This window comes from Apteryx rowi, unplaced genomic scaffold (genome assembly GCF_003343035.1).
Source record: "Apteryx rowi isolate R43461 unplaced genomic scaffold, aptRow1 scaffold_373, whole genome shotgun sequence".
NCBI lineage: Eukaryota > Metazoa > Chordata > Aves > Apterygiformes > Apterygidae > Apteryx > Apteryx rowi.
In genome coordinates, this window is record NW_020450230.1 from 575,971 (window position 1) to 601,214 (window position 25,244).

General features: G+C 33.8%; 1 protein-coding gene across 1 annotated transcript in view; it reads right to left on the reverse strand.

The window, feature by feature from the left end:
* LOC112969900 (dystrophin) overlaps nt 1-25,244 on the reverse strand; it is a gene marked incomplete at its 3' end in the record, with an annotated part of 817,409 nt that overhangs the window by 558,207 nt on the left and 233,958 nt on the right. Inside the window, exons 35-37 of the mRNA XM_026073700.1 lie at nt 23,975-24,127; nt 22,850-23,032; nt 7,553-7,747 (exon numbers count right to left, since the gene is read on the reverse strand). Coding sequence (XP_025929485.1) covers nt 7,553-7,747; nt 22,850-23,032; nt 23,975-24,127 — 531 coding nt within the window. The remainder of the gene's footprint in view (nt 1-7,552; nt 7,748-22,849; nt 23,033-23,974; nt 24,128-25,244) is intronic.

Below are 25,244 nucleotides of genomic sequence, written 5' to 3' on the forward strand. Positions count from 1 at the left end.
AAAGAAAAGTATGATAAAACATGTTTCCATTTACTTTATCTACAACCACATAAAAAAGGATAACTTTGCTTGTTCAGTGTCCTTCAGCTCACCTAACATGAAGGATATGCATCAACAAAGTACCAAAAGGATGAAATGAAGGTCTGATCCTGCAAACTTCTGCTCATTGTTGTAATCTCACCGATACAAGTTGAAGTCCAGAGAACATTCTTGTGATAATATATTTCACAGGTAAAAAGAGAAAAGTTCTTTTGTAATAGTTTGAGTTGTTTCCCTTTGTAACATTTTTAAAGGCTTAAAATTTCCAATAATACATTTTAAAAAGATATTTATGATATCATATCAGAAAGGCAAACTATGTGATGAGCCTAGTAATCATAAATTATAATATTTAAAGGGTGTTTAAATGGTATTTTTACTTAGGAAAACTTGATTTTGCTCAAGATTTTGCCTTTCATCTTTATGGTTTACTAGTATTACTGAATAGAAGATCAGAAGCTGTATTACTTTCTCTGTTTCTGGTGCTTGTGGTTTCAGTGGTTCATTGTCAGAAATAATGACACCTGAACTTTAGATCCTGTACATAATCCTTACTTACTGAAGATTAAAGATCACAACCCTGGTTCACATTGTTAGGAATATATATTTTTGGTTTTGTGCTTGTTTTTGTGCTTGATCTTTTAAATGGAATTTGCTTTTTACATATTCTACACCAGAGAATTCTTGGATGAACTCAATCATGAAATRAATAGTGTTATGCTTGGAATTTAGCAAGCAGAGTGAAAGCAAACAAGAATTAAGCCAGCTGCACAAAGTCAGTGAAATTGTTAAAAAGAGACAGTGGCTTGAGGATTCTGTTACCTCCCATTTCTATTCAATATTCCAAAACGTGATCTTTGGGAAGACTTTCCAGCCCTAAATCTGTTAACTTACATGCTTTTCGTACAAAGTAAATAATATAAGAAACAACATTGTGCTTGGTATTTTAAACCTGAAACCTAGAATGGAATGGAATAAATATATTGCTCGACATTTATACAAAAATGAAACAGAAGAAATGTAGGACAGACATTCAGCAAAGGAAATGTCAGTTCTGTTGATTAAAATCTATTGTAGTTTTAAATATCTGAGGTTTTATATAGGGAATGTCACACAATGTCCACTATGATATCTAGGACTCTTCAGTATTTAGGTGTAATTTAAATTATTCCTTTCTCTATGCATTATACTTTACCTGCCTACCACCATTTCTTATATCATTGCTGTGCTCCATTGCTTAGCATTACGGGAATTTTCTGAATTTTCTGAATTTTCTGAAAGTTCACTCCTTTTTCCTGGTTTGAATCAAACTAGACTGTCACTTTCAAGTCTTTCGAATTTATTGCTCATACTTTTCTTTACAAACATTTAGGAACTGCATCAAACAATATTACTTTTCAGGAAAGTGTAAGGGTTATCCTACCAACTATGTAGAAAATATGGTATACAATAAAGTTGCAGTACAAATGTATGGAACTACCAGACAGAAGCATTTAGTCTTAGAAAGCTATCATTAACTGAACAGATTTCATGACTAGTTTAAACTAAACTGAACTTTTCCCAGGCCACATACAAAACAAAACAAAAAAAACAACAAAAAATCCCCACAAAGACATTTAGATCATTTAATGGCGAAGTTATTAAAGATGTTTGATTGACTGACTTTTTTATGTTAGCAAAAGTGTATTCAGAGTGGTGCCTTCTGGTAGAAACATGTCTTGAGTACTTTTAAAAATACAAATATGTTGTTCTCAGTTGTTAGGATAATGGGTGTAGAGGGATTTTTGTGGTTCTATCGTACTCATAAATAGATGTAGAGAGAGCACTCACTCCGCATAGGGAGGCAGGGACTCCACTGAAGCTTTCGAAAAGGCAGGAGCTCGTTCCATAAAGGCTCCCTTACAACTAGTGATTTGAATCCACACGTCCTGAGGAATGAGACGTTTAGCAGACTGAAAGAAGTATTTAAGAAATAAAATGAGAATGGCAGAAGCCTTGCCTCTGGGTTGGTTCACGTGTTCCTCGCTTTTTAACAGTCCACCATCTAGTGCTAAAGCTGGCTGAATCTGTGGCATCACTCAGCAAACAGCATTTAGCTTCCCCAACACAAGAAACTGTAGTGCACTCCATGGTGCTTACTGAGTTCTGCCTAAATCTTGAGTTTATATGCTCAGGCCATAGATGATTAGACTATTCAATATTATTAAACCTGAAAATAAGAAATATCATGAAGGGATAAATCCATAAAACACCTCCAAATTGGCCGAGATTATATCCCTTGAATATTAGGGAAGCAGCATCCTCACAAAAGCTGATCTGTAACTAAAATTTTGGGTATCTAAAAAACAAGGGAAAATGTAATTGAAATGTTGAAAACTGCCAGGCTCCAACACTTCAACACCCAAGTTAAGTAGCCTTTTTTTCAATAGGTCTGAATACCAGCTAATCTTCTTGGCCCACTTAATGAGTTGACATCTTTGAAGTAATCAAATAATTTCTTTAAACTCTGAAAAGTAACATATGTGCCTATACTTAGGTCTGAAATTATATCTTTTTCTAACCAAATAGATCATTTTTTAAATATTAAAAACATATTTAATACTTTCATATACTTTTGAACTAATAAGTGGCATATCCCTAAATGTTTAGAATTAGTGGCCTACGGACAGACATATTGTTCCTGATATTCCTGATATAAACATCAGTTTTTTGCTTTTGTTTAGAACACAGCTGCTACACACAAAGAAAGATAATACAGCTGTCCTTCTATAARTGAAATTCACAACTGGCTTGCTTAAGATTGTCTTGGGAAGAAAAAAGAGAGCATGTGCATATGCGTATGCACAAACCCAGATATCTCACACACATACACCTTCCATTTTTCATGTCGAAGAGGATAGCTATAAGCAGTTAGTTATCAAAAATGCCTTGGGAGATTTTCTAACCTCGTTAACAACAGTGCACAAAACTTTCATTTCTAATAGAAAAGGATTATAGAAAACCATTAGCAGCTGAAGTGACAGCAGCCTTTGGGGAGTGATCCATCTCATTGCTCTTGAGAAAGAGAAATCAGGGTGGTAGATGCTCAAACGCAAGTTCTTTTTCACTATCTGGAATTTGTCTTTATCTGACAGCTAAAGACAACACCGTAAAAATTCAGTTCCTTGGCTATTTGTGTACCAAGCAGCCACCAAGGACTGCATTACCGACAGATCTAGTCGGAGAATGTAGTTAATTACACTCAATTCTAAGTTAAGGTTAATTAGATTTTACTGAGCTACAGCAGAAAAGCACTCTGAATACTATGTTAGGTGTTGTTTCTTCATAAGAAACACTTAATACACTCCAGATATGGATTCTAATGTACAAAATTCAAAATATGCTTTTGGCAATGAAAATGTGTAGAATGATGCTTTATCCTTATATGAATAGCAGATTTGTTATAATATTTCATGCCTTCTGTACTGACATGATAACTGGCAACAGCACAGCTTTTACTATTCACAAATGGCTGCAAAAAATCCACAAATTACTTACAATTTTAAAATTTGTACAGCTATATGAGACACAATATTTGATACAAGTATTATTGCTTTAATAAGCTATACTGAAAGGATATTATGAAGGTATTCTAGCTGTTAGAATCACGAATGTTGAATGTTTACAGTAAATTCTCTACATCCTGAAACAAGCCACAGGAGAAACATATGTAAAAAAGTGTGCTAGCTATAAGTAGATAAAGGATAAAAATTACCACACATGAGAGGAAGAAGAAGAGAAAAAAAMCCCAAAATAACAGAGCAGGAAAATATCTGTGTTTAAAAAAACAACAGCAACAAACAATCCAGTTTTTAACTAAATAAATAAAGACCCCACTGGATATACACAAGAAAATGAACTAGAAAAGGAAACTATTAGAATGATTACAAAAAATTATATACATAAGAAATGTCTTTCTCAAAGAACCAGATGGCTTTCCATACAATTGAAAATATTACTTCTTTGAAAAATATTATAGCTAAGTGTAGAATTATATTCTAGAATATAATGTTCCTGCTAAAATGAAGAAGATTAAAAAAAAAGGAAAGGCTTGATAAAAGAATGGGCACTACTGTAGTTTTGCAGCATTAATTAAATAAAGTGAGAAGCCTCAGAAAATAAAGATTTTTGAATTCAGTTAATATAATCAAGTAATGAACAGGCATACTATGAAAGAAATTCTTCTTAATATGAAATTCTGCTAAACACTTTCTCACATACAGCTATAAGTGCAAAGCAGACTTTCTAAATTCCAGACCATTTCATTCTAGTGCACTCATTTTTGCTACACATTAGCAAACTGAACTAGTGTTAGCTTTAATTCTCATATTAATTTATTTATTCCAGTATATCCATCTCACACTAGATAATCTGGACCTTGAATAGGACAAGCAGTTTGCATAAAATGCACACCACACAGGAAAATTGTAGCATAGAAGGAGTAAAATAACTTGATTTCCTAAAATTCAGCCAGATTTAGTTGAACAGATGCAAATTCGTACATTCATTTAACTTTCAGGCAGCTTTTGGAAAATCCATTGCCAATAAGGATCATTAGTTAAATTCTTTGAGCTGTCTTCCTTACACTCGATTACGTAATGAAAGTCATTGTAATTACAACCAGTTCTATATGGAGAACTCAAAGATTAGGAACACAGAATTAGGATGAAATTGCAGAAAGTGGTATTGTGAGAGAAAAATCTTGCATGCAAATTGAAATGTAGCAAATCATCATCAACAGCAGACCAAAGTGCAATACTGTTTGTGCTTTTAACAAAATTTGCGCTATTATTATTATGAGAGTATCTCACTAAACCTTATTTGCCAATCCCTCCATATATGAACAGTAATTTCCAATACAATGAATGGGAGTTTCATCTTTGAAAGAACTGTAATATTTAAATTGTTTGTTAAATAATGTGATTAGGCACGGTAACAAATGAAACAGAGGTGGTATATGGCCTAACATTTAAAAGAGCTGGTAATACAGATAAGATAATGTAAACATTGTAATTGCTGACTTCATGAGATGAAGATTTAAAGACACAACCTGCTTTCTCCGTCCAATTTTTCCACTCGCTAAAACTTGAAAGGAAGAGAAGAACAACATTCCTTCAAGTTTTACCAAATATGCCCATAAAACTATTGTAATTTAATAAATGTTACATATTATCATATTTTTGCTGCAAAGATCCATATTTTGCTATTTTACATCCCTTTGATAAAAAGCCAGTGTTAGAATTTTCATCTTTGACAATTATTAAAAGCAATTTTTATTTTGTATTCGATATTTATCCTATTGGATAATGAGCAATCAGGTTCAAGTCTTAATATGCATATTTAATTTTGGCAAAAATATTCAAAGGAGTTATCACCGAAAGATTCTTGTAAATAATTTCTTTTTCCTTTTAAGGATTAATTAGAACGGCTTCTTTTTGAATGGGAGTGAGAAAAAATCACAAACTCAGTATTAAAACACAGAGCTATTCATGACAGTTCTGTAATTTGATTCATGCAAATCCGTCAGGGATAAAAATCAACCACAATTTAATTTCAAACCTTTCTCAACCAGCTGCTGAACAATTTAAGCACTACTTTTCTATTTTTACTGCAAGATAATGACAATGATGAATGCTTTTACTAGGAAATAAATATTCATTAAGCAGGCTCAGATCAAAACTATACCCTTCCCAAAGCCCCTGAATGTGCAAGATCCATTTGCCTGTTGTAAGAGATTTATTTGGGAGGAATATGGAACCATGCCCATGAATGCATCTCATAACAATTTAATAGTTCAGTTAAATTAAACCTATGGCAATACTTAGTTGTAACCTCAGTAATCGATATTATTAAAGTTGGTGTCAACTCTAGTAATACCAAATATACATGGGTGAACCACTGATTAGTTATGGATGTAGATGAGATAAAGAGAGCACAATTCTAAAGCACTAAAAAGCACTTATATGAAGTCAACTGCCAGTAAATTGCTTGATGTAGGTCACTGTTCTTCCACCCAATCTAGGCATGAACCCATGAAGTTTATAGACAAGGGCCAAGTGGTGGCTCATTAGCCATGATTTACATGTTTTATCACCTTTTTTGTGCTTAAGAGTCTTTCTATCAAGAGCGATTATTTAAAATGAAGAATGGCAATAACATTGGCATGTTGTGTGCTCTAGAAATTGATTTGGGACACTCAGTACTCAGGAGCACTTTAATCAATTGGAACTAAGCCACAAGTAGTGAAAGGTCCTATTATCAGTTATATGCATCCCTTGCTCCAATACCTCACTATTATGCTTCACAGGACATACCATACCTCCTTGCTAGGAAACTGAAAATACCCTGATTTGCTAGAGCTAATAAATATATCTCTATATCTATATCTATCTACCAGCAAGATGGAAGGAATAAAATTTATACAATTAATGAACTACAAATAGATTTGATTTTATACAAGCTGACACTAGTGTAGGTATGGGTTTCCTTACATTTCCTCTACTGGGGAAAGATATAAATGGGCTCCTACAGAGGGCCATTCAGAGCACCTAGCCACAGCTCCTGTTTTGATTCTCCCGCAGAGCTTCTTTCTCATAGCTGACTGTAGGCAGATTCTAGCCTCCTTAGACTAAGTTTTCCTTGGTTAAAACCTTTTCTTCCCCAAAATAATCACAGAAAAATGGAAATGTAGTCTTCATGCTGATGACAATTTGAAATTGTTCTAATTATATACAGCACTTAAGCATGATTTTTTTACAAGGCTTTCCTCACACAAACATAATTCTGCAAAAGCTGATAACCCAAGCATCTACTTAGGCTTACAACTTTAATCTTATTCTCTTCTTATGTCAATTCTACGTTGGAAAAATTCCACCAATTTCAAGGGATTTCACTGCCATAAGTGATGAAGAAACCAGACGGTAATACTTAGAGTTCTGCCATTGCCTACATTTCACTACCTGCTGGACAATATTTTCTGTCCAGTTATGAAACTATAATAATTGCATAGAGTAGATCCTCAATCAGACTGTAAACTTTTGTAGTCTAGCATGGAATGGAACAGCTAAATTTTACTTTTTTTAATAAAAAATATTTTTGAATCAATCACATCAAAATAAAGCTCTGAGACCAGGTGTGGATAGGGTTCACGCATTTACTAATTATTTCAAATTACAAACAAACAAAACTTTAACCACAAACCAGCAACTTTGAATATGTAACTGCCCCTCTCCATCCTTTTTCTCGCACATGAGGAAGTACTTTGAAGGCATCTTAGTGCTCTTACTTTTCTTCCAAATCCAGGTGAAACTATGCCTAAGTGTCTTCATAAACAAACACCCACACATGCACACATCACAGAGAGGGGCCAAGCAGTCTCGAAATAGATATGTATGAGAGTAAGCACAGGCTGCTAATATACAGTAGTCCGAATATAACAGAATCACGTCACTGTACAGAAAGATTTGTACCTTACCTTGAGACACTCTTCTTGTTTGAAGAGATCCTCGCAATCCTTAAGCTGAAGATCTGGAGAATTGAGGCGCTCTTCTACTTCAGACAAGGCTTGCAGAAGTTGGAGGATCTCTGCCAGGTATGCAGAAGGCACATAAGTGGTTTCCACAGTCACACCTTCAGTCACCACAAAAGTTGTATCTTCATGAACTGTTTGCTAGTGTAGATATACAACAGAATGCTTCCTTTAGTTTCTCAACACTACACAATCTTATAACTTAATGCAATTTCCAGTTCACAACCTAGAAACAATTAAAAATAACTTCTAAGGACAAAAACTGGAAATGTCTGGGGTTTCTGACATAAATCACACACACTCCACCAGTCTGTTTGAAAGGGCAAGCACTAAAACTGATCCATGAAAAGTGTACAAAGTATTTTGTTCTACTCTCTTTCCCGGGAAATGAAAATAGGAAATGCAAGACTACACTGTGATTCCAGTACTACTGAGACTTTATTGCTAACCTTTCCATTCTAAGTTCTTGCAACTCTTTAAGAACAGGTCCTCCATTATAGCAATTCCACACAAGCAAGGCTTAAAATTCTAAATAATTTCAATTTCCAATAAAATAATGACTAGTGTAAGAGGTACAATTGCTTAAATACCATATGACAAAAAACACCTAGATCAGCTCAGCACTTTAAATATTGTACTAACAGCTCTCTATTTCAATCAGAAGATACAATTTGTAATTTCTTGACTGGAAAGTTCTTTAATGCATTCATATTCCTGAAAGAAATCCCAGCAAAATAACTTTTCAGGAAATTAAGCATTTTCATCTGGACAAATATGATCTAGTCACCTATTCTGACAGCACCATGTGTACACCAAGTGTAAAGAATATTTTGGTTCCAAGAAAATAGATAGTTGGTCTATAGTGTCCCAAAAGATACTGACATATAAGGTGACAAAACAGTAACAATTTTGTAAATTCTCTGCATTTCTGATTAGATGCATTTGTTGATCACAGAGGAAAAGTAATACCAAAAAAAGTGCGCCTTGGAGCACAGGGAACAGTGTCTACTTCATTTAATTAAACTCCAATTACATGATCACCTGCAACTCCTTTAGAAAAGGTCAAAATTAAAGATATGAATTCTTTGCAATTTGATAATCATAGGTTATTATTTTTTTCATCATAGCACCTAGGAGTCCTAGTGTGGGACCAAGATTCCACTGTGCTTCATGTCTATCTTCTCAAAAATATAATTTTTACTTTGTGAGGACCACAAAGACATTTTACAAGTAATTTCTGGAAAACATCATTTCAAAAATCACACTATTTAGATGCTCTAGTCTTAATACAGACAATCATGGATTTTGGAGCCGTGAATGTGAAAGACACAGGACCAACAGTCCTGGAGAAAATAGTATCATTAGCTAGCCAGATGGTATGTAAAGGAAAACAAATATAAATGCTATTTTGCACACAGTACCTCAGCAAAATGTCTCATTTCAATTTATCCATTTGCCCTGTCCGTCCTTTCATTACATGCTTCTCCCCACACTTAGCAATCTGAGTCACCTGGTTCTTCAGTTTTCTTCTTAGAGTCTTAACATATGCATATAGACACTCATGAAGATGTCTGCATTTCATGTATAAAGTCCACAAAGTTATCTGTAGACTTCTCTTATTCTGCTACATTTCTTATGCAAATTTAACAGCTCTGCTTACAGTCTTCTCACTAAATGACCTTTCCAGGATAACTGCTAACACTGAAACCTCTCTAATTACAATGATATCACCTCCAACATTTTTATTTAAAATAAATTGCTAACAAAATTTTTGTTTGACCTCCTTCATGTTTCATKAATCACACTCTCTGCAAAAATAACACTTGTCCCTATCCAAAGAGAAAGCTTTCCTAGTTGATTAGGAAATGGGAGATTCCCAGCAGAACCACTGAGGCATGCAGCAATATATTTTCATTCCTCAAGACTTTGCACTGTGACGCTTCAACATGTAGCTCCACATGAAGAATATTTTAACTATAACTGTATTTTTCTTTTTTGACCGAGAAGACAGAATATTTATATTCACAGTAATTAAAAGGGCATGTTAGGTGTGCAGGTTATTCACTCAAAATGAGGTCACATGAATTTATAAAGTGATGCATAAAATATAATTAGCTTTTATAGTTTTATTATTCTAAACTTTTTTTTTTCAGCCCAAGCTTGGGCTTATAACTATGTATGCATGTATGTACACATATATATGAAATAGAATCTGTGCCTTCATGCCTTAAATAATTTCTGAAATCAGTCACAGTCAAGCAGAAATCTGATGTGTGAGCACTTCAGCGATATCATGCATACTTAGAGAAGTACCCAAACTGGGTTTCTTTCAATCACTGCTATAAACAAGCCATAGAAAAGCACTCCCCAAGGCAAAATTAATTAAAGCCTGAAGACAGGACTGAACCTTGTATGACCTGTATGGCTTACTCATCCCTCAAAGTATATGTAATATTTAAATCCTATCAATGTTAATGAGATGTATGCAGTCATACATTCACACTTCTCTTTACAGAAAACATTTTATATTGATATTTCTCACAGTTGGTCAATTACTGGTATAGTTCTACAGGCAGCATGACTCTAGTGCAAACAAAACATTGATGTTTATATTACTAGTTCAACTGTAAAGTTCTAAAACTGGATAAACAAATAGATGGATAGATATTTGAAAGCAGAAGTCTGCCAGATCCTGCCCTCCTATTTGGCAACATTATTTCATACCTTATTCTAAAGAAGAGTAACAATCCAAATTCATTAGCTTCTGAATACTATTTAAAGAAAAGGCTTGGAAGTTTTCGCAAAACTGAAGGAACCGAGGATTAAACTTCTTTGCCTTTAGTGAAGATTGCAAGAGGCTTGCAAGAGGCCATCAGTATCTTTATTCCTTTCTTCCTTTCATTGCAAGTACCATAAGAGAGTGCAAGGCAGAGGCTGGCATCTTGCACTAAATCACGCAGGCCAGGTGTAGTCACAACTGACAACTCTAATCAGAAGAGAAAGGAAAATGTTTCTGGCCTCCCTCTTTGCTGGCTGGAATTATTGTGCTGCAGCAGGTACGAGAGGGGCAAAGAGCACGTGCCTGTGTGCCAGACAGGCACGTTTACCAGAAATGCCTAATTGAAACTCAATCATTTGCTAATATTCTAATGAGGGAAACCAAAGAAAAGGAGTCTGAGGACTACTGCAGCATAGGGTGACTAGCAGGCAGTGGCAGCTAGGAACCACCACTTCTAAAAATCATATTAATTCAGTAAAGATATATGTCATTGGCTAATGCCAAAGTGGCTCATCAGAACCAAGGTAGCTTAACATTTTCTAGGGATTTAAAATAAATAAGTGGAAATGAAAGTTTTAGCTAATCTTTTAAGAGCTATAATAATAAACTGAATAAACTGAATCTGACAAAGTGGCAAAATACAGTTACTTGAAAGTCCTCTAGCTCAAAAATACCTGATATTTAAAAAAATGCATAATACAATTAAACTATTCGGAATGATGGGGAAAGGGTGGTGTAAATGGCCACCTTCATTATCCTTATTTCTGCAAAATATTTTTTTATTGATATTAAATCATTTTGGTAGTTTTACTCCAACGTCAATATTATACTGATGCACAAATCATTTCTCATCTCTGAAAAATCAACATCCTTTGGGTAAGGCTTATCATTTCATGCATTGCTTTTCACCATGTGTCATTATCACTAGAATAATAAATTGAATTTTCTTCCCCATCACTAAGCATTTTTAATTAAAGGGAAGAATCTTTCCATAAATGTGATTCTACCGGTATGTGACAAATAAACTGATTTTATTGATAACTAAGTCCTATCAGGTGTAACACAAAGACATGAGAAATATCCACAAACAGTCCCTTAGCTGAGCGGACCAATAACAAACAGAAAAAAGGAAAGAAATAAAAACTACAGGAATAATGCATTATGCTCTGATTAGTATTCATACATCTAGAACAGTATCACATGGTAGCGTCACTCGGAGAATCCTTTTAATTTTACTTTTAACACTGGAAAGCCAAAATGGAATCAAAGATATTTATGTGACTGATATATAAACTAGCTTTGTTATCAAATATAGGATGTTTTTAAAAGACCCTAAGTATTTAAACCACTGTCCACCCCAATATAGCCATTCCACCCAGCTCAGCATATCCATTTCCTTTCCTCTTTCTGCAAGGGGAACAGTCCCAACATCCCTTTTGGTGTGTAACAGCTTGCATCCAAAAAAATCTCCAACTTTTTTGTGTTAGGCCTTGGCAATCATTTTATTCTAGGTCCATTCTCACTGCGGGCCCCTAAACTAAGAGCAGCCTTAGTGCACTGTGCTTTTAAATTAATACCTCACAAAACCAGAACACACAGGAGGAGTGAAGTGGAAAAGTACACCACCCATCAGCACTACTAGACCACGACACTGCTCCTAGCAGCATCCTGATGAGCAGTTCAGGAAAAAAATATGTGCTTCCTTCTGAAGTGAGCTAATGCTTGAGAACGCATTCTTTCCAAACAGCTGTAAGATGTATGAGACTATAAAAAAGTCAGTCATCTCTGAGGAATAAATGTAGGTGTGCTACAAAAAAAAAAAAAAGAGCCAGATACCAAACACTTTCTGGACAAAGGCAGACGTGCCTCAAAAATTCCAATAAACTTCTGAACTGTTTATTGCTTTTTAGAATAAACTCTAAACTACGTAAGACTTCCTAACTAGTTGTTAGCAGCAATGTATCAGATAAACAAAAAATTAAAAATGGAAAAGCATGATGAAATGCTGTCAGAGATGATCAATAAAATCATTTTCAAGTATGTATATATATACACATATACATATAAAGAATTTTTCTTGTTATACATTCATTCCTATGCAAATTGTGAGTGATGATTTCAGCTCACCTTCAGAAAGACAAATTCTGTACCTTTAATTTTGCTAGGACATCTTGCCCTTAGGTATGTACATATTTAAAAGGTACATCAGAATGATCCAGAGAATATGGAATTTTTCTTTATGAGATTGGATGGCCTTAGTCAATCACAAGCAAGTAATGTATCAGTACAGAAATAAGCATCTCTTTCAAGTACAGAGAGACTTTAAATCCTCACTACCGGATTAAAAATTTAGAAAATGTTTATATAATTCCATAGAGGCAAGGCCTTTAAAGGCTCTTGACAGCATTAAAATACCCATAAAATAATAATAAAAAATATATTTCACATTTTCAAGTAAGAGCGTACATATTATTTTATGTTTTTTTCTACTCATGCATGATTGTAGTGTACAAAACCTTGTGTTGCAATACTGAAAATATGTATTTTAATAATTGCATCCAACTTCATCAGTGATTTATATAGAAAGTGAAACTTAAAAAAAAAGTCATGATTTGCAGTACTGTAGCCCCAATCCAAGAGCAAAATCTATGCTAATACACATGTACTAGTAGTTAAATAGATAAATTAAATGCAAGTCTTTGCAGGTTTGAAGATCATGGCATAATTATTTTCATTTAGATTATATTCACTAGTGTAGATTTGCAGAATTAAAAATGCATGTTTATGAAAGATATTTTTTCCATGACTTTAGAATGACATTCCTTAGTGATCTGATCACAGAGGAAAAGATTCCAACATAAGGGCAAATCACTTTTTCTTGTCACTCCCAACTTTGAAACATGTTAAAGAATTTAACCTTGGAAAAATAAAAGTCACCATGATTAGACCACAGAAATTGTCCCTTGGAATTTTTTTCTGTATAGTACATGATACTTATATTGTAGATAACAAAACAAAGCAAACCAAAGTTAAATACTGAAAACTCAACCCTTTGAATTGATATCACAAAGATACTGATGCAGTAACCAGGAGTCATCTTGCCCACACCTCACTTCAATCGACTGAGAAGTCTGTATTAGGTTAGAAAAGTCATTCTTGGACTAAGAGTGCTTTATGTCTCGCTATACTTCACAGCTAAGGCATACCTTACTGCTTGAGAAATACTGCATTAGCAGTCATTTTTATACAATGATCTATAGAAATGAAATAAGGGCAGTTAAAATGAAACTACCATTTATAATACCACTCTTTTGAAAACATTTCAGTAAATTCTACATGCAAGGAGTAGTAAGAATAGAAAATTACATGATTTGATTTTGAAAACCATCAATCAACAGGCATAGGCCAGGGTGAACTTCCTTCCACTGCCTTATTTCTGACCTTCATAACTTGATTGAAATGCAAAGCTTTTCTCCACAGGAAAAGGTCTATTCCCTATGCTTTCAGGCTCAAGTTTTGGGACATCTTTCAAAAACCTCTGATAGTCATGCTACATTCTGATGAGCGCTGTAAGGTGGTTTAGATAGATACCTGTGGATGCTTGACTCAAACACTTGGTTGAATACTTATGCCACTCAAAAAATATATTTTTTTCCTTTGAATATATTATTCTCGCATTGAGATGAAAAAACCAAAAGATATACACAAAAGTTGTATAGTTCATTTTAAACATTAAACCCTGAGTAATTAGTCATTATACTGGGAGGTTTTCACAGTTGTAAAGTTTAGGATTTCTCTTTTTGTACTTTCAGGAGATAAATGTACAACCTAAAAATTATGAAAAGGCACTTCGGTGCTGTGGGCAATCTCCTGCATTCGTCACACCCTCATGCTTTTACAGTCCCCAAAGATGTCAAATACCCTGGATGAAGAGATAAAATGAACAGTTTTGCCAATCCCTTTTCCTTTTCCAGTTGCTTAACAGTGCTTCTGTTTAATTTCAGCTTAGATTTTTGCCTCCAGATCTGGTCTGTAACTGTAGTAATTTAAAACAAGTAAAAGGAAGTCAGTATGTCTGTATGTCATGTGACTTTAAAAAAATATTTGTAACATTATTAAAGGAATTATTTAACTAAATAAAGACTTCACCTCATAACTCAGCAATCACCGGGCTGGCAATGTAGAGTCTCTAGCATTTTGGGGGGAAATTAACTACCAATGAGTCAAAAAAGATAACACTTCACAAATTAGCAGCTCCCTGAAGCTCACTCACAATTTGATGACAAATCTATTACAGTTATTTTACAATTAAATACAGGAACACATAAAAGAGTAATACTAAATCCATTTTAGATATAACCCAGTTGATTAATTTTGTACCCAAATTGAAGATATCTTTATCTGAATGGATAAACATTTGTCAGATTGGAAACATTTAATCTAATCCTTMTCTTGCTTAATGATGCACTAAAATGAAGATGACTTAATTACGCTGCATGGTGAAAATAACTGGTTGCACACATTTTATAAACCTTACCCCTTTTCAAGCATGCCTCCGTCTACTGAAGAATTACAAATCAGTACATAAATGGGTATGTACTCATGCTCCATTTTGGAATGAGAGAAAACATAAGACTGTGCAATCTATGTTCTAAGCTGACTTTAAACAAATATTTAAAAAAAATATTTAGAATTTTTTATGGGTTTATCTGGAAAACACTTACTGCAGAATTGGTTTATGTGTCACTCTTCAGTAGGCAATATATATTTGAAAGTGTTTATATGTTAACTACAGAATAAATAAACCCACAGATTTGCTAATCATTTCTTGTATTAATCTTATAATATTTTTTGCAGCTGCAAAAATATGTACAGACATTCTAAAGCAATTGCCATATTTAAGCAAATATCTGGTCGACAAATTAAAGGATTAAATTCTTCTGCACAGTCCTGTATCTTTGTAATTCATGATGTCCAGCTGTGACAGGGGGTATGGATTTCATCAAATCGTACGGTACAGTCAAATTCCCCTGCACAGCAGGAAACTCCCTAAAGGATGGAAGGAATTTCAAAATTTGTTAAGCTCAAAATAGAATTTCAAAATTGTGTTTCTCGGACAGTGGTTAGCTATAGAGAATAAACTGTGTATTCAATGACAAAGCAAGCTTCTCTGTGTTATGCTGGATGATGGCAGTCCTACGATCAGACTTTGGTCAATGCCAATTTATTTAGTGGCTGATTGACTGAGGCTGCAAACAGGACATGGATTCCAGAAGCGCCCTAATCCTAGACAGTGTTTATGCATGAAGCTTAGGGCGGTCTTGAATAATAATATGTGTAGCTTTACTGCCTGACCACCAAGGAACCAACTAATGTTCAGGAAAGCACTGCTGTGTTAGAATGCAGTCCATTTGATGTCTAAATTGACGGATCCATTCCTAGTGTTGATTTGTGATACTAACTTTGTAGATATTTATGCCATCTGCATCTGTTAGCTATTGGGTGTGATAATTTAGAAAATAATGTAAAAATACCATTAAAGTACCACATTAGTGTCGAATGCTAACAGCTTCAGAGAGCAATGTTCTAAACCTTAAACATTGCCGCTTTCCAGAAATGTTAACAGGCATTACCTAATTATATTTTCCCTCTTTGGTTCTTAAAATAATGTTAATCTACATTTACAGAGATGCAAGCATACAGAATAATAATAGGGTTTGCCACTTAGGCTGATTTTGTTACTCCAAGACACAGACTTTTTAAAAAAAAATGTGAATGAAATTGCTGTCATTCCACTAGTTTTGAAAACTAAATTAAATATACATACATAGATATTCAGCAGTCACACTGTACATATACAAATTTACTTCCATCTGCACCTTTATGCACACACAGATGCATCCATGCAAAGAATGAGTAAGTGGCACTGACATCCTTAATGGCAAACAAGAAGTTGAATATCATCTCTTAAAAAGATACTATCACTTAGGGCCATATCGCTCTGCAGCTGGTCTTTCCTCTTATTATTTAATTCAATACTATAAGCAAGCAATTTTGACACCAAATTCCTCACCATATAATTTATTATGAGAGCAAATTATGATATACTGCATTAGAGAAAAGAAGATACTAAATAGCTGTCTTGTTTCCCACAAAGCTAGGTAATTATGAGGAAGAAGATATCATACTAGTATAGTGCTCAGCTTTGCTGCTGAAAATGGAAACGAGAGTCAACCGGGTGCTCTCTCTCACTTGATTCTTTAACCAGAGGCTGCTGCTCTTGTTTCACTCTCTACCATACATGGAACAATACAAAAAGATTGTGGGATGATTCTCAGCATCCCTCAGAGCACATTATTATAACCATATCATATAATTTCAAGGCACTATCCTAAGCCGGCATTTAGTCCAAGCTGCAGCAAGAGTTCTCATTCCAACACGAAGAGTTAAAGATGCCAAGTTTCACTTTTAAACTACTGAACCTGATTCAGATCACTTCATTAAAGATTATGATAGACAATGAAAAGTGGTAGAGAAAAATCTTTCCCATAAAGTTCTGTCTTCTACAAGACAGGAAAAGGATTTTTTTTTTAAATTCATTCTATTAAAAGATTGTAGATTTGCAGTGATGATTGTGAATACTGTATAGAATTAATAAGTGAACATGATAGAAGACAAATGTGCCTTTGAAGAAAGAACTCAGTCAGTTCCCCTTGTAACAACAGAAGGCTATAGATCGTGTCGACTTAAATTACTACAACACTCTCTGCATTCATTTTAGACACAGAGAAGTTGAAGCGCATTTTAAAAAGCATCTTTAAAACAAGCTCCTCTTCAAATATCCCAAAATAATACTCATATTCAGTGTACTTCCCATAGCTTTCTTATCAGAATCCTAAATTAGACATGAAACTAGAATTAAAATATTTGAAATAGAATTAAAGTATTTGGAATAAATTTTCTAATAGCAACGTTTACAAAATGACTATTTCTCTGAGAATTTCCAGGTTGATGGATGCTAGAAAACTGGTGTTAACATTCAGCTGTGATTCTCTTTCCAAAGATGCTCATTCATCTTCACCCCTTTCTCTGACCAGAGTCAAAGAAAGCTGCACTGTGTAAAGTTATTTGTTGGAAGAGCTGCCACTGCAAAGGTGAGAGCAGTGAAATGGTGTCACAGCATCACCTCTGCCCTGTCCTTGGGAGACCTATGAGAGCACAGGGGAAACAGATACTGCATTCTAACCTGTCACTATATAATTCTTATCTTTTGGACAGCAGATATTTTCCTATTTTGCTTTTCTAATGTCCTTTCTCCCTTTTATTCCTCCTCCCCCTCACTCCTTGTAGCAAGAAAGAAGAATTAGCTTGCCCCTTCTTTTTGGCAACCATCACTAATTTATTTACTCAAAGAAATATTTAAGAGAAGAAAACTACTTCATTCAAACGCTGCTGGTTGCGAAAACTGTGGAAAACAAGTTTCTAAAGGAATGACAGCACAAGTTTAAGAACGCTCTTATTACTTAGCTTCAGAGAGATTTAGGACAGTAATCTCCTGTTTATCTAGCTATGACAGAGGAGACTTTTTTCAACTGACTTTTGATTAGATTTTAGAAAGTATTTTTATAGGTGACCTAGCAGTAAAAAACCCTTAGATTTCATTAAATAAAAGAAATAGAACTCCACAAGGAAATACTAACTGAAAACTGAAAGATGCCCTTAAAAACCTGAATTTATACAACCACTTGAAATTCAGATGTAAACTTGAGAAGTTACTAATCTGGTTCCAGAAACTGATCACTTGCTCTCTCACCTGAAATGATCTTTCAGGTAGGAAACAGATCTTCTGAATTTCTGAGTGCTTTATAGAATCTACAAGAGAATAATCTCTCCTATTTGGAAAAATAAAGCTTACTATATTTATTTTATACTAAGCACTCAGAGTGTTGGCATTTTATCTATGTCACAGATAACAACTGTTTTGAAGTGCTCAGCCTAAATCACTTACCTTATAGAAATAAATATATATTTTGTATAGTTATTTTCCTTATTCTCTCTTGTTCACCACGTAGTCTTATTGGTACAAAAAGACAGTCTCTCTTACTGTTTATCATTAGATCAATTTTATTATTTTTCCCAGTATGGGCAAAGTCCAGGCCCAATTAATTCAATAGTAAAATGACCATGAATCTCAGTAGATTTTTTGTGTGTCACTAAGGAAATTACTGAAATGACTTAGGTAAGCCTATTTTTTTGCTTGTATATAAATGATATGTACGTAATTTTGACAGCTGTTACTAGGTTGCAAGAAAAATATTGCTGCGGCCCTAAAAAGACACTGGCTTACTGTTAACAGCATACATAGTCCACCAGAGACAGAAAAAGAGAAAACGTATGGGATGGCAGAAAGAGTATTAGTTAACTTGAAAAAATATGGTAATAGAACATATAAAATAAGAACTTAAGTAGTGTAGGCTCTGCACCTGTTTTCATCCCAGAGAATGCTTTAACATGATAAAGGCCTTCAGTACCCTCTACATGCAGAATAATTTCAGCCATCACAATAAAATCTAAACTGATCCATGGCATAAGCATGTTCAAAGACTGCTGAAATGGAAGCACAGAAAAAAATTGTGTAAAATAAGTATTCACTAAGGGCTAATTTAATTAATTAAGGCTAACTATTATATCAATAAACCATTTTGATCCTGATTTGAACTAAAAGATGTGAATCAAGTTTTTTCTCTGCGTAGGATAACCATTTTATCACCCTGGAACTCTTGTATAAACTGTTGTAGAAAAATGGGTTAACTGGAAGCTTTAGGGTTTTTTCTAAAAATACTGTGCAACTGCCAAGGCTTAATGATTTTAGGTTCTGCAGAGATAATCTAGAAATAAATGTCCCCAGACCTCCCTACTGTTATCATTTAAGTGAAACAAATTTTATTGAAAAACAAATGCTATTTATTTTAATATGAAAAAATTACACACAGTCGCTAGGATTAAACAGTAAGGGCTTGATTTTTGGAGAGTATCTTCAGCTCCCAAGGAAAGCAGTGTAATTTGGTGGTTAATTGTCATTTTAAAACAAGGCTGTAAAATCTCTAACTCTTCATTAAGTTACTCACTTCATAACTGAAGTTACTACTGACAGGCTTCAAACTGAAATTCTTAGTAGAGATGAAGCAGAAACTAAGCTTTTCTTAACACAGAAATAAGAAGCTAAACTGCCTTAGCTATATATTTGAACTTGCATGAGCCTAGGAAACTGGAATTTCCCCCACTGAATTTGCCCCACAGTTTATGTTGCCACATATATGTGAAGACACTGCCTGGGAGGGGAAACTGAGACGACAACATGAACACTAAAAACTTTTTATGGTTTTGCTGTTTTTTCCCATTCAGTGTCAGTTTAGGCAGCTTTGTGCTGCTTTATTTGTTATTGCATCATGTTTATTCTGTTATTTCGATAAATCACCTTTTTCTCTAAGGATGCCACACTTCCCTCTTTGAAAACAATGTCTCAAATTGGCATTAAGCAGAACATGCAGTGGGTGAAGTGATATAAGAAATATTTAAAGCTCATTATGTTTAGTGAAGAGTAGTTATACTTCATCTTTTTAAGTTTATGCTTTCAACTACATCATATCATATTACCAAAATCAGTGACAGAATATTCTCTTTTGTATATTTATATATATGCACATACACATTTGTCAAACAGTTGCTGCATATTGACTGCTGTGTATCTGAGAAACAATCCTGATGTTATTAAAATCCATCATGCTAGAGAGAACAAATTCTTGTATTTTTACAGTTGCTTTACCCTTTTGACAGGTATTTCTAAGAAAAATTGGGGAAAAGTAAAATCCAGGGGGGCATGATCATTCTAATTTCACACTTTAATCTCAGAATTATAGGAGCTCCACCAAAGGTGGCAAATACAGTTCTGTCATCGAGCCACATATTTAAATGTCTTCTTCAATGCAGCGTCTTGCTATGTTTATTCAATGAATCTTAATGAATTGCAAGGTATAAAGTACAACCAAATCCACAGGGCTTTACAGTGACAACTTTCAATTGTTAAGTAAGTAAGTCTGGTTGCTGTATACATCATCAATTACAAATGGAAAATGTAGAAATTTCCTATTTCTTTGCTTTAAAAAAAGAAATCCCTTTGGGAATTTTTATTGCATCATGATTTTATTCAGTTGGCTGTTAACATGAAAAATTTCTGTGAAAGTTATTGTTGCTGGTGTACGCATGTATTTAAGTGACTACTTTGAATTTTCATTTTTCTTTTGTATTTTTAAGTCTTGGACAAACAATTAATCCTCACAACATCCCTGTGAGGTAGGTATTTATGCTGTATTAAAAATAAATAAATAAAGGAGTCAAGACAAATTCATTCTGTTTCAGTGCCTCAGCAAAGCCAGAACTAGGACTAACAAAGCAATTGTACTTCTCCTCACTCCGATTTGAGCCATGGAAATACACTGCCTCTCACCAGTTTCAACAGCTTCTAAAAAACTTCAACCATATTTCATATGAATGCCACCATGCTCATTATCAGCAGAGAAAGATATTTTTCATGAGAAATGAGAACTCTAACATAAAGTATACTGTAACTATAATGTACACAGGTAAATTTAATTGAATAACACCCTCATTCCACAGATAAATATTAAATAGCCCTCCTGCATACACTATGGAGATTTTAAAATTTAAACATTATAAGTATATAAATATAGAAATAAATTTTAACAATAAGAATACATGCAATAGTTACATGACTTAAAAAACAAGTCAATGACTATATATATTTCATTGACCAATTCAAAAGCACATGTGCTGATTTATTTATTTCTACATATTTTAAAGCAAAATATACTAATATGTATTTTTATTGATTTGCTAGTAAAGTTTTATAATGGATATACCGGTCCTCTGTCATGGAAGGTGGTGGGGGACATAAAGGACACAATGACAGCAGAATATTTTTATATAAATTACACGTTCATTCTTATTTCTTACTTGCTTATCAAAGGAACAAATATATTCGTTATAAAAAAAAGACTCATACAAAAGACAAAGTGAAGCCTGCTCTAGCTCCTTGCCAATATAAATGATTTGCAACGGATTACATCCATCAAGTTTAATACAAACCATAGTAATCTGAAAAGAGTAATCATATGGAACAAGACTTAATAACATACAAACCAAAGTTAATGTTTCTCTGATTGCTTCCATTAACTGCAAGGCTATCCCAATTATTAATTTTATATATTCATTACATAATTCAATAGTAGAAAAGTTCAAAATAAAAACAGATGAATACATTCAGTACATTAAAAAAAGGACTGCATTCACCAAAAGGGTACACATTATTGCTTATTTTTTGAGCATTTTTTTTCTTTTTTAAAACATGGTCCACCATATAGCAAGTCGAAAGCACACTTTATATATTGAAATTTTCATTGTCCTGTCAGTATGACTGCCCTGTAATCTAGGTGCATTAAAAAAAAAAATCAAAATGATAGTTTGTTGAAACACCTCTTTAACACTAGCATTTTTAAGATTCCAGAAGAGCACATAATGCAACATCAACTTCCTTGCTAGTAAAGAGGAGTCAACTTTCTCTTTAGTTATATAAAACCAAAAGGTCAGCAGACAATGAGCACAGAAATAGGAATGGCAAGGAAAAAACTGCTGTATGACTGCAAAAGCAACCTTTGGTAATCTTCCAAATGGATGATTTGCCCAATACCCATTTTGATCACGAACCTGGAACAGTTACAGTTTATTTTCCCTTTTATTTATCCAGTTATTGTAGCATGAATAAACCAGTAAGTGTAAAATTATTTTACGTATAATTAAACCTTTCAAAATTATCAAGATAAAAAGTTGGTTTAAAAAATGACGTTTCCATCCTGTCAAATAAAAAAGTATAGTTTCTTGCAAAAACTCCTTTGAGATTTGAAGCATTTGAAGAACTGGCCATGTATACATAGTGTAAGAAGAAATTTTGTAATCTCTTCCTAAAGTGAGTTTTATACGTGTTATGGATAAATAAAAAACAATTAAAATTGGCATGGGATGGGTAGTTTGAAAATAATACTTCTTTCTGATTTACACATATTTATTGAACAAAATATATGCATGGCAAACTGACATGATTAAACTGGAAAATGCCATGGAAAAATAATGAGGCAACAGAAATAAACATGAGTTTTTCATTGCTGAGTTTTCTGTAGTTAGCTGATTTAACTTAAGGGCAATTTTAAGCCCAAATGCAAAAGCAGAGAACTATTGTATTAGAACATAAAGATTCCCCCACTCGCAGACAACAGGGTTTTTCTTATTAATATCTGAAGAGTTGACACTGCCCCTGAAACTCTCCCTGTTAGTAGGATGCTGTTAGTAGTAGCAGTTGCAAACGTATGAGTTTGCCGGTAACAACTCACAATTTGTGCATAGTTGAGTCTTCGAAACTGAGCAAATTTGCTCTCAAAATCTCGCCAGCGCCTGCTGAGCTGTATCAGGGTTGGCTCCACTGCTTTTGCAGCCCCATCCTTAGACAAGCGTTCAGCTTGCCTGTGCACCGCTTTCACATCTTCCTTCTTCTTCTGCAATTCTCCATCAATCTCCTAGTGAGCAAAACCAATACAGGGCCCAGGACAGTTAGCTAACTAGATCCATCAACTTAGAAATAGCAAAATACTTTTGTCAGAATTTCCATTTCCATTTTATTGTTACAATTAAAGTGTACAGTTATTTCATGTCTTATTTTACAGTTAGACAAAACAAACATAACTTAAATTGAAGAACCTTCTTGTAGATTGTCTGTAGAGGTGTTAACAACTAGTATACATTGAAAACTAGTTAGCAAAGGCCAACAGTTTCCACTGCCTGATGCTTGCTAGTGCACTCTGATGGGCAACTGGAGAAACTCTTTTATCTGTAAGGGTCAGTATATTCAGGACAAATAGTGTTTGGACAGTTACAAAAATATCACTTGACTAAATGTATTACTTAACTCCTTTTTTACTCTGTGGGAAACTCAACAGAGAATGAAGCAAAGAAAGACGATGCAAAATAAAGTAGGAAAACCTTTGACTATGTAAATAAATCTAGAGAGTTTGACAGTGACATATGAGTATGTTCTGATGAAAATGAATGTGCTAACATGAGAAAGAGGTCATCCATATATCGGTAAGTCATTTGTTCATCTGGAACAAAGATACATAAAATCAATTACAATGTTTACTAGAAAACATTTGATGCTTTTTAATACATTGCACACTTTCAAATTATTAACAGAAAATTTTATTTAGTGTGTTTCAAATCACTTATATAGCATTTCGCATAACACATGAATACAAGATATAGCACAACAAAGAAAAGTCCATTTGAACAAGTATTGTCAGGGGGGTTGTTTGTTTGTTTGTGGTTTTTTTAATAAGACAGAAATAAAGTACTGAACTGCTAATTTTCTATATCTATCGGAATATTTGTTGTATTTGTTGTCTTTTAACTTAATAAAATATCACTAGAAAAGATCTACCATTGCCATCCCATAACAACATTACCTTCAGCTTCTGCTCATCTTTGGGGTCTGGTAGACTGGCTAACTTTTTCTCAATGTCATCCAGCCATGTCATTAGGTCATCAGCCTGTCTCTTGTACTGATACCACTGATGAGAAATCTCTAAAGCCTTTTTTCTTCTTTGAGACCTCAAGTCCTGTTCACAGTGCAGACATTATTAGAATATGAATTAAAGGCTTATAAAATATGGATTGGCATGTGTGCACACTGAAGGGAAAAAACGAAAAGTGCATAGCTTTTTTAAAATTAAATGTTGATATTTAAATCATGTATATAAGTATCTGAACAGAGCATATTTCCTTCAATTTAACACAGACTGTTTTTTCTGTTGAAGAAGATTCCCTAATTCAGTTTTGTTCACATGCTGAATAAACCACTGATGTAGTCACCGATATTCAGAGAAATGAAGACTATTTCATAAATGTCAACATTTTACATAAAACTCTTCTGCTCAGAAATACTTACGGGACAGATGGAAACACAGCCTACTTAATATCTAGCAGTAAGTGGGCTTCCTGTGCTTTGTGGTCTCCTGTGAAATTCTAGCCTGCATGCCAACTCTGTAGCTATTTAAAGGAAAATCAATTCACTGCAGAAATATACGTAAAGACAAGGGTTTTTTTTAATTAAAGAAAATTTACATAGTAAGTGTCTTGTGTTTATGACTCAGCTGCTTTATAAAAGAATTAAACTTTTTTTTAATAGGAAATTCAAAAATGTTATTTCATTTCCTATAAGTTATAAAAAATATTATATGTGAATTTGCTTTAACTATCTAACTTTACTCATGCAGAATTCAGAAAATATTTTCACTATTATAACTTGTTAACAAGTAACTTAAAACATTACTGATACATTTTATGTAAAAATATTCAGATGAACTTTTTTAGACTGTTCTTGAATTTTATTTGACAAGATTGAATGCCTTAACTGAGTCACTCAAAAGAAAATCAATCACTCTATTCCATACACACAGCCAGTAAGGGATCTGGTCAAAAGCAGGGTCCAGAAAACAGTTTTCTTTTCTTTCCTAAGTAAAAATTATGAATTATTAGCATTTAATTTGAAACAGTCAAAGAAAAATCTAATAAATTTCTAGTTTCTTTTAAATGTGGAAAAATCAATGGTATCTTCCATCTACTTTTTCACTGAATTCACAGAGGTCAGTAAAAATTAGAATGAAATCCACACAGGAAGGAAAGATGTTACTTGAAAATCAGTAATAATAAAATGTAACCATGCCATATTTCCAG